The sequence below is a fragment of the Nansenia antarctica genome (genome assembly GCF_963989245.1).
Source record: "Nansenia antarctica genome assembly, chromosome: 5".
Classification (NCBI taxonomy): domain Eukaryota; kingdom Metazoa; phylum Chordata; class Actinopteri; order Argentiniformes; family Microstomatidae; genus Nansenia; species Nansenia antarctica.
In genome coordinates, this window is record NC_137690.1 from 32,656,069 (window position 1) to 32,670,682 (window position 14,614).

The following is a 14,614-nucleotide window of genomic DNA, read 5'->3' on the forward strand; positions in this document are numbered from 1 at the left end:
ATTCCCCTCGTCCTCATGGCCTACAGATCTGCTGTGCAGGACTCCACCTCCTGCACACCTGCCCTGCTCATGTTGGGGAGAGAACTACGGACGCCGGCAGAGATGGCTTTTGGCAAATCCCCGGACACTCCGACTGTTCCCCCGGGGCGGGAGTACGCCAGAAGACTCCAAGACAGGATGGAGTCAGCTCACAGCTTTGCTCGCAATCAGCTGGAAAAAGCGGGTATGAGACAGAGGAGGAATTATGACGTGAGGGCCAAAGGAAAGCACCTCTAGGCTGGGGACCTGGTGTGGGTGTATAGTCCAAGAAGAAAGAGGGGCCGATGCCCTAAGTTGGATTGTCACTGGGGGGGGCCCTGTAAGGTACTGGAGAGGGTGGGGGAGGTAGTGTACAGGGTCCAGCTACCACCCAGGGGAAGACGGGTGGTACTTCACAGAGACAGGTTAGCCCCATACAGAGGGGACTCTCTTCCCCCTCAGTATCCTGAGCCACCGACACACTCCCGGAGAGACAGGGACACTAATGACACGCACAGGCCAAGGAGAACGGGCCTTAGAACAGCAGTGGGCAGGAGCCCCAGTACCCCTGAACCCAATTCCCCAGATTCACTGCCTATGTCCCCCATTGATACCCCCCCCATTGATACCCCCCATTTCCCCTATTCACCACCCCAAGTCCCTGCCATGCAGCAGGGTAGTCCCACTCAACGGGCGGAGCCGCCTGTGTCACTACCAGGACAACGACCTCCGAGACTGAGACGGGCCCCGGGTCACCTCAGAGACTTTGTTTGGCCCTCGGGGCGAGGGCCTTTGTAAGGGGGGAGCAGTGTAGCAACCTTGTTCATTAATGTTCATTAATGCTTGAGTTCATGTTCATGTTCGCACTGTTACTGTGTTGTGTGCCAATGCACCCCTGTGATTGGTGGAGGTCACGGGGGGGGGGGGGGGCGGGTGCTTTGTTGTTGTTGAGACCGTTGAAAGAGAGAGCTCCGGTGAATTGAGAAAGTTGATATGCGACAGTTAAACAATTAAACGATCAGATTACATGAGAGAAGCTATCTGTCATTATTACAACCACTGTCCAAGTTGGGACGTTACAATACTAACCCTATTGATATAAGACACCTTTACTTCAAACACAAATTTCACCAATAGGCTAAGACAAAATAATTGTCTAAGAAAAAAATAAGATTTGGTCACAAATGCTACTGGCTATACACCTAGGTTACACAGCTTTAGTTTCCGTATTAATACAGGCGAGTGTCTGTATTTATTCTGCATAACAGAACAAAATATTATTCCAAAATTCTTTAGGCTATAGGCTACTGCTTTAGGCTACTCTTCTACATCTGCATTCGTAGCAAGATTGAAAAGTCACCGGAACCAGGGGGGTATTCCATCAACGTTGCTAAAGAAAAATGACTGGCTTATTTTTGATGAATCTCGCCAGATTTAACCAAAATAAACCCAGATTTCTTTCACAAGTCTTGCGAAACTTATATAAAAAATAAGCCTGCATTTTTCTTTAGCAACGTTAATGGAATACCCCCCTGTAGTGCTTACATAACCAGTTTATAGGTTCCATTTCTCCAGCCTCATCCCTCAGCTGTTTACCAAAAAGTAGCGGGGATCCCGCTTTTTGCTGCTGTTTGAATGACAGACTGCACCTTTAACGAGAGACAGTTGTTTCATGTCATTCGTGTGTTTCACATCACAGCCAAACACAACATTGCGATACTGAATGCAACTTTTTTTTTTGATCTGGGGAGGGGCTATGGTCGTGATGCAGAGACGGGGACGTGCGACGGGACGGACTGTTTTGTCGAACACGAACGTCTGAAACTGTGTTGTGAATCCAGCTAGGAAGGACTGAACACCCGGCGACCGGTAACAAGTCTGTTACACAACACACAGCATCTCCATTGGTTGTGGTGGGCACACTAGTTGCTAAAAATGACAGAGCTACGGCGCCGTGGAGCAGCGGAACACGACCTGCAGTCTGAGGACAAGGTACGGCCGCTTTTAGACACAGATGCTAGACACTAGCAATGGGCTGCGTTCGTCAATTCGTCCTGAGAGCGCCCGAGCGCACACTGGGTTCGACGTCATAAAGGGACCGAGTAATTTGATTGGACGAGAGGCATGCCATGAGTGCTGATCAGATCTCCGCAGCGAATTGACGAACGCAGCCGTGATGGGATGTGATAAACCAGTGCTGCTGCTACCAGCTACCTGCGGCTACTGCTCCTGTAGTCGTTGAAGAAAGGAGAGACAGGATGCTTCGGTTGATAATACTAGTTAGCTAGTTAGCTAGCCAGCTGCTATAGATAACCCAGCTAAGCTAAGCGCCACAGCAATATTGATGGTGGAAGTCATAGATGACGCTAAGCTATAGGGACTGAGACGTGTGTTACCCCCTAACCAGGGTTGCCAAATGGGGGGCGGGTTACGGAGTTTTTGGTGGATTTAGCGGTTTTTAGACTGTGGTTAGGCTGGAAATGGTCAATCCCATCTGGCAACCCTGCTCCCTAAACATGATGGAACAGCCACCCCAAGACCTGGTGGTCACGGTGCCACTGAGCCAACATGCCATAGACTTAGACTTGAAACTTAGACTTAGACCATAGACTTGAAACATCCTCCAGGTAGCTGTGTCCATGGTAGGAGCTGTGCAGGGTGTAGGCTACATCACGTTTACGGGTGTGGTAGTTTTGCGTGATTGTGCACCGCTATTTCCATAAAGAGTTGAAGAGGGCAGTTGAGTTGTTGGCAATAACCCCAATTTCCCAGACAAGCTGGCTTGTTGAGATAACACTCAGACTACTCAGGGACAGTCAATGATGGACACTTAACAGTTCATGTGTTGATGAAGTGAAACGAAATTGCCAGCCAAAGATGGATGAATCACCCTAGTCACTTACTGAGAAACAACACTTGTGAAAAGGGCATTGAATGATCTCTACTAGGCCTTGAGAGACAGAGCCTCTCCAGCTGAACTGTGTACTGTTCTCTGGTCGTCAAACACACTGGCGCCATTGTGGGCTCTTATCAAATCTGCACTGATTGATCAGCATGCTGAATTCCCCCCCATTCCAGTCAATCCATTCCATTTCATTCCTGCTTTGAAGAAGACTTTTCCATCCATTCATCTTCGAATTTGGATCTAACAATAGTTTCACTGGATCTGGGTGGGTCTGCTGGGGAGAAACCCAGTGATGATGACAGGCCTAGCTGTCTGGGGCCCGGGGCAGCTAGCTGCGTGGTGCTGGGGTTGGAGATAGGCTGTTGTTGCTCCTCGCTGTCTGTGGGTTGGGTTGGGTTGCCACTGCTGGAGGGTGTCGGTCGGTCGGTCGGCAATAGGGGGAGGCTGGTGGAGGTAAAAATCGGAGGACGGGCTCAGTTATTGCGTGAATGGAATGAGGAATTTCTCCCTCCACCACCAGCCGTCAGCCTCCCCAGGTCTGCAGGCACTGACTGAACTTTCCCTAGGAAACATAGTCCTGTCTGTCTGCCCAGGCATTTCTTTTAGAGAGTACTTGGTTAGCAGATTAGATTATATCAGATTCAACTTTATTGTCATTGCAGAGTACAAGTGCTATACAACAAAATGCAGTTTAGCAACCAGAAGTGCAAATAGTGTAGCCTATATGTTACGGTACATGTGGGCAGAGGCGCCCCGTCCATAGAGGCAACCAAGGCAATTGCTTGGGGCCACCAAACAAAAAGGGCCTCCAATTTTTTTTTTCAACATTTTTTTTTTTTCCAGATGGGAGTGTTACATTAGTTTTCTTAAGATAGGATAATAAATAAATCTGTTCAATGGGCATTTGCCAAAGTAGCCTACTGTTAATCAGTATTTATCCTGTATAGAATAGAATAGAATAGACTTTATTGTCGTTGTACAGTTGTCTATACAATGAAATTGTAGTGGCTCTTCCGAAGGTGCAAAAAAACAGAAAACATATTCACATATTCACAAACATATACACATATAAGATAAACATTTATGAACATGTCTTATGTCTACTGTTCAGTGTCTACTGTATGGTGTATATGAAGATGTTATGACGTTTTATCATGAAAATAATGAACAGCAAGCTAGATCCAAAACTAGGGCCGGTGGAGGAGGGCAATTGTCACATTGGACAGACTACCAAAACAGAAAAATAAAGTATCTTAACGACAGCAAAAGTGATGGATGTCAGAAATACATTACCTGGAGATTCAATAAGGTACTTTTATATGGCAGGATATGGGTTAGGGTTATATGACACCTGTAGCGAGATAGATAGATAGAGCCAAAAGTAAAAAGTCGCTGAGAGACGCAACCAGGGTCTGGCTGGTAATTGTATGACGCGCCAAACAATCCGCTGAGATGAAAAGTACGTTTTAGAGCATTTATTGAATAGAACAATCAAACTTGGCGACGTACAAAAATAATCCATAAGCGATCAAAACCAGAAAAATAACAAACAATGCGTATAGAATATGCGTATAATGCGGTCAACAAAAATACATCGCTCCCCTCTCTCTCCACTACCACCATGCAAGGTGCGCAGGTGCTTAAATTACCTTGCAATATCATCCCCCATAACCATATGACTTCTCAATACGGTGATCTAGGCAATAAACAAACAATCAAAGTAAACTCACAATAAACCCATTAGCCTGTTATACTAAATACCCCCTAAATTATATTCATACCTCCTACAACACCTCAGGCCTTTGGGTCGGGTGGTTCATGGAGGCAGACTGAAAGGACAGACATGCATTGCCTATTTCATAAATGTTCTCCATATAACGACGTCGATCATTGATCGGCAACGACACTATATAATTGTTTGCCTGACTGGCAATCGGATTTGGGCAGTCTGGGGATTTACACGGCAAATCAAATGAAGAACTACAAATCCCTGATGACAGGGAGATGACGTATGACTGCTCTGATGAATCAACCCCTAGGCTATTTCATTATTTTCTCTATATAACGACGTCGATCATTGATCGGCAACGACACTATAATATAGTTTGCCTAACTGGCCATCGGATTTGGGCTCCTAATATCTAAAAAGCACTACGGTTTTTTTATTTTATCGGATTAAAGTAGCGAAGACCAGAAATTCCCATTGACCGCCAGTCAAACTTCTCCCCTTCTATCACCCAAAAAGGGGCGTGATCATTCTGATGACAGGGAGATGACGCGCAATTGCTCTGATGAATTGTAGTTTATTGATAGCTGGCTAGTCTCGCGGTGCCAGCCGTTTCCACTTCCGCTTTGCTCTCGCTCCAAACGTCTGGAGACCTTTATCCAAAGAACGGATTCTATGTGCCGCCCGGAGCGAGCGGCAAATCTAGGACACTGATAGGCCGGACCGATGGGAAGCACCGCCCCCCCCGTCCTTCTCATTGGTTCAGCGGGGCAGTTTTTTTTTTAAAGTTAACTATTCATTTGTTACGTATTTATTTGACATCTGGGTACAAAATACAAATAGTTAATACATCATGTAGCCTATACTAAAGCCTTTAAAAATGATTCATGATAAGATCCATCATTTACATGCATTTACATGCATCATTTACATGCTCCATGTTGCATGTAATTTGTATGCTACTTGTGGTCCAGTATGTCGCAATGTGTACTAGGTGTGCTACTGTACCTGTGGTCATGTACTGTTTTTACTGTTTTTATGTAATGTGCTTTGCATGTTTTTATGTGCTTTTATTATGTCAAATGTAATTGTTGTATTGTGGCTGTCTTGGCCAGGGCTCCTTTGTAAAAGAGACGCTAGTCTTTCAGACTGTTTTTTTACTTACACACACACGAGCGCGCGCATATGCGCGAACTTCGTAAAACCGTATTATATTTTAGTGTCAGGGAAATAAATACATTTAAAAATGTCCACATCGTCAACCGCCTAAGACCCTTACCAGGGGCCTCCATAATGTTGTTTGCTTAGGGCCCCCAAAAGTCTAGGGGCTCCACTGCATGTGGGAATACGGTACATGTGGGAAAACTAGGGTTAGGGTTAGGTGCTACGTCGAGTTGGTACATGCTGGCATGTCTAACCCTACCCCTTACCCTAACCCTAGTTTTCCCACATACCGTATTCCCCCATGTACCATACACTAGGGGTGTATACGGTTCAGTTGGTGCAAGGTTCGGTATGAACCTCGGTTTTTGGGTCACGGTTTCGGTTCAGTTTCGGTATGTGTTTTGTGCTTAAGCAGAAAGACAATGCTACTATGTATTTACAAACTGTTACTTTATTTAATTTTGCTTATGGAACTTTCATATTTAGACACATTCCAGAATATCACTGGTATATTGTATACTATAAAAAATATATAAATCTATATAAACAAAAAACACATTCAAATGTAAAATAAATAAATCAACTCTTTCAAATGTAAAAGTGCCTCTTAGGCTTGACTACTGGTATAGGAGAGAAAGAAATGAAAGTAAAAATGCACTTGACATGACAGCTGTACCAACTGTAGCCTATACGCATTATGTGCATATTATGCGCATATACGACACGCGTGAAGCATTTCTGCGACACAAGTTTCTGTTCAGTGTTTTCATTCCCTCATCACTGTCTTCAATGCCAAAACCAGAATGAATGACCCCCACAACACAGGTTTGTAGCAATGCAGGGCTTCCTCAAACTGTTGCCATGTTCTCAACTCCGCTATTGACCATGAACAAACATTTGAACAAGAACCAACTTGCGTTCCAGACCAACTCGACCTCCGACTTTGAATGAAACGCAGCATAAACTGTAAACCACCACGGTTCACTAGTGTAAGGTTCAATATAAAACCGAGAACCGTTGCACCCCTAGTATACCCTAATAGCCCTTATAACTGCTCATCGAGAAGCAAGTGTATTAACAAAGGGAGGGTTACGTTTCCTTTTTCATATAATCTACGATGTTCAGTGTGTGCGTTGTGCATGCCTGTTAACACTTAATCAGCCACGAGGGGTCATGTGAGTAAAAGAAAGTGTTATATCTTTGCACTCGATCAAATTTCAGAACCCTCCTTTCATGACTTCTCCTATGTATGTGCATTCTACCATCCAGTATCCTTACATTCATGTCAAAATCACATCAGGATAAGCTAGTATGAAGCTATTTTGCAGTTTTTCTGTGTAAGAAGCAGGCTAATTTACAAGCGGCCAACTAGTGGTCGTTGTGTGTAAATAGCAGGTTAGCATTTTAAAGAGGCGGCTCTTTTAGTAGGTAAAAAACACGGGTGCAAACTTGTCACCTTTTAGCTGTTTTAACCGTTTTTACCTCAAAATAGGTCAACAATTTTCATAAATGTTCTTTGTTTTAAGGCAAAACATTTTTTTGCCACCTTTTGGGGCCATCACCAGTTTGCATCCTTGAAAAAAGCGTGGCTGTTCTAGTGTTAATAGTAAGCGACCTAATCGCTAGGCTACTGAACACCTCCGCATGACTGCTGTTTCTAACCATGTGTGACCAGAGACAGAGGGGGCGTGAAAGGGGGTCTTCTCCAGTCAGACAAGTGTTGTTTATGTGAAAGGATGGGGCTATTTTTAACTCTGGCTTCCTGACTGACGGATGTGGTCTCCATGGAAACCAGCATACCCGGAGATTCCATTAGCTTGATAGCTTGCGTGCGTTTGCGTTTGTGTGTGTGGCCAAGGCAGGAAGAGCCATCTGCTGAGTTAATGTGAGGTTAAGGTGTAATTTAATTTTGTCAGCACTAGGGGAGAGGAGGAGGAGGAGGAGGAGGAGGAGAAGAAGGAGGGAGGGAGGGAGGGAGGGAGGGAGAGAGAGAGAGAGAGAGAAGGGACCATGGTGACATAATGCCTGCTTTCTCCTGATGACACATTTTGGTGGCTGTTGCCATGGAGAGGCAGAGAGGGTCATCAAGAGGATTGATGCCACAACAACAACAAGCTCTCTAAGAACGACAGAGGGATCCACACACACACGCACACACACGCACACACACACACACACACCAACAATGTTGACGTTTGTTGGCAAAGTTTTGGTTCATTGGAGCACACACGAATGAGAGTCAAGAGTGTCAGACACGTGCGTTACGGCTACTGTTCTGGGATGGAACGGCAGGCCATCAGCCTGTAGGCTCACCTGTTCTAACATGATTAAAGGTGCAGGCGACTATTATATTATATGTTTAATTGGTAGCGATCGATCAGGGGATGAGATCCCTGAAATAAATATATACACAGGTTTTCAGTTCGTCGGCCAGGGATGTTGCAGAGGAGTGGATGACTCACCGATGTTCTGCCTTCCTGTCTGCGGTCGGTCGCTGTTGTAATATTATTATTCTTAGGGAGGATGATGTTGTTTGGAATTTGGAGCTGGGTTTCACCTCTTGGCCAGAGGTGGCAGGTTTCCACACAGATGTTCAGACTACGTCTTTGAGCCAGACTGAAAGTTCCATTCTTCACAGCGTGTTGCGTAGGCTTATGTTTTCTCTCTCTCTCTCTCTCTCTCTCTCTCTCTCTCTCTCTCTCTCTCTCTCTCTCTCTCTCTCTCTCTCTCTCTCTCTCTCTCATTCTCTCATCTGTCTCTTATCTATCAAGCCTCCAGTAGAATTGATGTATAAGCACTGTAGCATAATGTAGGATTTCATATGATTGTGTATGCTTATGTTTTCTCTCTCTCTCTCTCTCTCTGTCTCTCTGTCTCTCTCTCTCTGTCTCTGTCTCTGTCTCTCTGTCTCTCTCTCTCTCTCTCTCTCTCTCTCTCTCTGTGTCTCTCTCTCTCTCTGTCTCTCTCTCTCCCCCCCCACCCTCCCCTCCTCTCTGTAGGGATCTGAGAACGAGTCCAAAGCAGACGGGGCGTCGGACAGCGAGACCACCAAGGCAGACTCGGGGGTCCCGGATGTGCCCGTGTCCGCCGACGACACCCCGGAGGTCCTCAACAAAGCCCTGTCTGGCCTGTCGTCACGGTAACCACAGCCTCTGTTTACAACGGGGTGGGGCGGGGGGGGGGGGGGGGGTAGAACGCGCTAGAACAACAGACTGTTATTGTTTACAGGAAGAAAGAAAAGAAAAAAGAAGTTCCATAATGACATATAGATTTTTGTCCACGTTTATTATCTTTTTATCGCTCCTCCACCCTTTGTTATGCTTTTTCGGGGGGTGGTGTTAGTGGAACCTTCCGGTGTGTTCTGGTGGATGGTTGATTGCTTCAGAAACATCTGCGGTTTATCTGGTATTGGTCTTTACAGGAACGTACAGACTGATTCATCTGAGCGGTTCAGTTCATCCTGGTGTCATTTGTCCACCGTCCGCCCAACTGAATCTGAGGGTGAATCATGTCTCTCTCTCTCCTGTGTGTGTGTGTCCGTGTGTGTGTCTGTGTCCATGTGTCCGTCCTCAGATGGAGGAACTGGTGGGTGCGAGGCATCCTGACGCTGGCCCATGATCTCCTTCTTCTTCATCATCATCTACCTGGGACCCATGATGCTCATGTTGATTGTGAGTGCTCCTCCTCCTCTAAGCCTCCCTGCCTGCCTGTCTGTCTGTCTGGCCCTAATGGACTCAGGGGCTCAGAGTGCAGCTCAGTGGAAATAACAAGGTCTCTGCCAGATATGGATGACTACCTGCCGGGAAGGGAAGTGATGGGGGAAGGGGGGAGGGAAGGGAAGGGAAGGGGGGGAGGGGAGGGAAGGGAAGGGAAGGGAAGGGGGAAGGCAGCACACTTGACCCTGTCCTCTCGGCTGGCAGGAGGAACCGTAGAGGGAGACTGTGAGGAACGATGCGTCACCCAGAGGGCAGCTGTGTGGGTCTGATATGAGACGGGTGGCGCAGGACCTGGGTTCAGACACGAAACACGGCAGGGGAAACATTTATCTAGCAATTGTTTGGTTAAAGTATTGAACGGTGTGGATTTTATGTTCTGTGTTGGTTGTTGTCTGGGTCTATGCTTAGTATAAAGGGTAGTATAGTAGTATAATCCAGATGGGTTCTGTCTCTTGCAGGTGATGTGTGTGCAGATCAAGTGCTTCCAGGAGATCATCACCATCGGCTACAACGTGTACCACTCCTACCACCTGCCCTGGTTCAGGACGCTGAGCTGGTAAGACACACACACACAACACACACACACACACACACACACACACACACACACACCGAAGCCTAAGAATTTTACTCTCTTACACTTGTGTAATGTGACATAACAATAAACTTGAAACACACACTGTACACTGCTGTACGTGTGATTTCATGTCTGTGCGTGTTGTTCCACATCATTGTACCTGAACAACCAGTTTGATGACTCAGTGGAGATAATTCTTATTTTTTTGCTTGGATTTCATTACAGACTTTTCACTTTTCATTACAGACTTCCTCAGGTTTGTGGTTGGGCTTATTCTAAACAATAAACAGTCTGGTTCAGGTGACCGTTGATCTAGAACCATTAAACCAACAAACAGAACAGATATATTGGTTACATTGACGGACCAATATGCCTAGTAGCTAGAAGTTCTTCTAGGTTCTTTATTTAGCAGTTGTGGTGTTGAGAGTTGATGTGTGTGTGTAGTCTGCTAGCTTGTGTAGCGCTCCTGTCGTCCCCTGTACCGTGAGACCTGGTGGAACAACCCAAACACAAACACACCTTCTTCTGTCTCAAACTCCATTTTCATCACTAGCTCCTAGACACCCTGTATGTCCCCTCCCCCCCCCCCCTTGTGTAAACCGTCATGATAGCTAGTCGTAGGGCCGTGCTTCACGAGTACTTGTATGTATGTGTGACGAACACTCGATCTGACCAGCTTATGTCCAAAGACAGAATGTTTTCTGACAGCAGTGACTCACTTGCTGTCGCCACAGGGGGGTGGCTGAATGTCTAGCTGCTGCTGTGTGTTGCATCTGCTCCTGTCTAACCTCTCTCCTGCTCCTTCCCCCCCTCCCCCCCCCTCAGGTACTTCCTGCTGTGCGTCAACTACTTCTTCTACGGGGAGACGGTGACAGACTACTTCTTCCAGCTGGTGCAGAAGGAGGACGCCTTGCGCATCCTCAGCAAATACCACCGCTTCATCTCCTTCGCCCTCTACCTCACTGGTGAGAGGGAGGGATGGAGAGGGAGGGAGGGAGGGAGGGAGAGGGAGGGAGGGAGGGAGGGAGAGGGGAGGGAGAGAGGGAGGGAGGGAGGGAGAGGGAGAGAGAGGGAGAGGGAGAAGGGAGAGAGAGAGAGAGAGAGAGAGAGAGAGGAGAGAGAGAGAGAGAGAGAGAGAGAGAGAGAGAGACGAGAGAGAGAGAGAGAGAGAGAGAGAGAGAGAGAGAGAGAGAGAGAGAGAGAGAGAGAGAGAGAGAGAGAGAGAGAGAGAGAGAGAGAGAGAGATGGAGGTGGAGGAGGGAGCCTAGACTGCTGTGGTACTGACACACCTCATAACATAACAGTGAAGGTCCCAGGCTGCTGTGGTACTGACAGAACCTCATAACATAACAGTGAAGGTCCCAGGGCTGCTGTGGTACTGACAGAACCTCATAACATAACAGTGCAGGTCCCAGGCTGCTGTGGTACTGACAGAACCTCATAACATAACAGTGAAGTCCCAGGCTGCTGTGGTACTGACACTAGCTGCTGTAGTCAGGCAGGTTTGAGCTGCAGGACGACAGTTGATAGCACACAGGATGTGGTGAGACATTTTCCTGTCTCTGCTGTTCCTGACACGAACGCACACAGACACACGCACGCACAGACACACACACACACGCACGCACGCACACATACAGACACACACACACACACACACACACACACACACACACACACACACACAGGCTTTTAAGGTAATGGTGCCAACCCCCATGTGCTAGATAATACAAAAGGCATCGAGTCTTACAGAATTATTAATAATAAGACAACTTTATTCCTCCATGTCAAATGCAGCCTAGAACACAAGATGTGAGTCGAGACATATTCAGGGGCCCAAAGTCCCTAAACTGAATTATGGTCGCCTCGGCAACTGCTCCATCTCATTTATTTGATTCTATAAAATTGCCCTACCCTCTGTGTTGATATAGCCTAGTAGATATTAATAGAGTCTTGGACCGTGTTAAGAAACGAAGAGCTACAGGCTACGCTAGTCACGTGACAGTGTCTTTTTTGTGGGTCAGTCTCGCTAAGTGAGCCGGTGATGGAATGTCTCTGGGATTCACGAGAAGGATTCGCCTCCACTGCCCTCAATTTGACAACAAGGAAAAGCTATACACTCCTCATTTCACACTTCAGGGACCGGACTGAGCTAAACTGGGCTGTACTGGGCTGGGCTGGGCTGGGCTGGGCTGGTCTGGGCTGGTCTGGGCTGGCCTGGTTACGCGTCCACCATACCTGTGTGAAAGGGCCTTGTATAAAAAAGGAACCCTGTCGTGTGTAAAGCCCTCAGGTGGTGAAAAGGTTCTGACTCTCCTCTGTGTGTGTGTGTGTGTGTGTGTGTGTGTGTGTGTGTGTGTGTGTGTGTGTGTGTGTGTGTGTGTGTGTGTTGTGTTCTGCAGGGTTCTGCATGTTTGTGCTGAGCCTGGTGAAGAAGCACTACCGCCTGCAGTTCTACATGGTGAGTGTGTTGCTGCGTCCACAGTACACCCCCCCTACCCCCTTACCCCCCCCCCCCTACACCACCCCCCTACACCACCCCCCTACACCCCCCTGCCCCCCCCTACCCCCCCCCCCCCCCCCCTACCATCTAGTGTTCACACATTCAAGCCTCTCTTTTTAATTGTTGTCTGTGAGCGGATAGTTCCTATTATATCAATTCTCATTTAGTTTTGTCTCAAACTATGCCATGTTGGGAATTGGAGGGAATTGAGTCTTGAAAGTCCTTGAAAGGTGCTTGAATGTGATGTTTCAGAAGGTGTGGGAACCCTGGTTTTAGGACACAGGACAGAGACAGAGACAGCTGCTGGGAAACGCACCCCGCAACAACGACATCTCCTTCAGCACCCCACTGCACTACAACAACACTATCTATTAGTAGGCAGCCAGAGCTGAATGCTAAACACCACATGCTGCAGTGACAGTTATATATCGCTCGCTGCGCTGCTGTGGGCTAAACAACACTGTCCGCAGGTGGGCTAAACGAACTGTCTGCGGCGTGCCAAACAGTGTCACTGCAGCAATGCTAATATTGACTTAAGGAGACTATAAACTAGTGCAGACACCACAGCCACAGGAATGGACTTGTTGTTGACGGATGTGCCCCTCCTGATAGGGTCCCGAGCGGCTGGGTTGGTTGAGCAATCGGTGCTAGCGACGCTAACGTTGTGGGTTCGATTCCCGCATGGGAACACATATACCAAAGAAGTGTAAGCACTCACTGTGATGGAAGTGGCTAGGATAAAAGCATCAGCTACACAGGCACAGTACATGTACTGTCTGTAATAATAATAACTTTTATTTGTATAGCGCTTTTCCTGCAAACGTTGCAGCTCAAAGTGCTCCAATCATTTTATAATCATAATTTAATTATGTAGTCAGTTAGTGGCAGTGCATTCCACAATTTGGGTGCATAAAATGAGAATACAGCCTCACCAAATCTCTTCTTTTGTACATGTGGTACACAGAGAAAACCAGCATCAGAAGACCTCAGAGCTCTATTGGGCCTGATATGCTAGCAAAAGACCTGAGAGCTCTATTGGGCTGATATATTAGCAAAAGACCTGAGAGCTCTACTGGGCTTGATATGCTAGCAAAAGACCTGAGAGCTCTACTGGGCTGATATGCTAGCAGAAGACCTGAGAGCTCTATTGGGCTGATATGCTAGCAAAAGACCTGAGAGCTCTACTGGGCTGATAGGCTAGCAAAAGACCTGAGAGCTCTACTGGGCTGATAGGCTAGCAAAAGACCTGAGAGCTCTATTGGGCTGATATGCTAGCAAAAGACCTAGAGCTCTACTGGGCTGATAGGCTAGCAAAAGACCTGAGAGCTCTACTGGGCTGATAGGCTAGCAAAAGACCTGAGAGCTCTATTGGGCTGATATGCTAGCAAAAGACCTGAGAGCTCTACTGGGCTGATATGCTAGCAGAAGACCTGAGAGCTCTATTGGGCTGATAGGCTAGCAAAAGGTCGGTATGTGATGTTCCTCATGTCCCTCCCTGCCTCTGCTCTGGTCCTAGTTCGGCTGGACCCACGTGGACCCTGCTGATCGTGGTGACCCAGTCCCACCTCTTCATCCACAACTGTTTGAGGGAATGATCTGGTAAGCCCTGTCTCTCTCTTTGTCTCTCTCTCTGGTCTCTCTGTGTCTCTCCTTGTGTCTCTCTGTGGGTCTGTCTGTCTGTGTCTCTCTCTCTCTCTGTCTGTCTGTCTCTCTGGTCTCTCTATGTCTCTCTTTGTGTCTCTCTGTGGGTCTCTATGTCTGTCTGTCTGTCTGTCTCTCTGGTCTCTCTTTGTGTCTCTCTGTCTGTCTGTCTCTCTCTCTCTCTCTCTCTGGTATCTCTGTGTCTCTCTGTGGGTTTCTCTGTCTGTCTGTCTGTCTGTCTGTCTCTCTGTCTGTCTGTCTGTCTCTCTCTCTCTCTCTCTGGTCTCTCTGTTTGTGTCTCTCTGTGGGTATCTCTCTGTCTCTCTCTCTCTCTCTTTGTCCTCCTCTGTCTCCTTCCCTCTCT

At 47.2% G+C, this 14,614-nt stretch overlaps 1 protein-coding gene across 1 annotated transcript in view; it reads left to right on the forward strand.

The window, feature by feature from the left end:
* The first annotated feature begins 1,928 nt into the window (after positions 1-1,928).
* Positions 1,929-14,614, forward strand: part of cds2 (CDP-diacylglycerol synthase (phosphatidate cytidylyltransferase) 2) — a 21,104-nt gene continuing 8,418 nt past the window's right edge. Inside the window, 10 exon segments of the mRNA XM_080530999.1 lie at positions 1,929-2,010; positions 8,813-8,952; positions 9,387-9,426; positions 9,428-9,484; positions 9,988-10,085; positions 10,932-11,071; positions 12,509-12,567; positions 14,126-14,143; positions 14,145-14,187; positions 14,190-14,208. Coding sequence (XP_080387125.1) covers positions 1,954-2,010; positions 8,813-8,952; positions 9,387-9,426; positions 9,428-9,484; positions 9,988-10,085; positions 10,932-11,071; positions 12,509-12,567; positions 14,126-14,143; positions 14,145-14,187; positions 14,190-14,208 — 671 coding nt within the window. The 5' untranslated portion in view covers positions 1,929-1,953.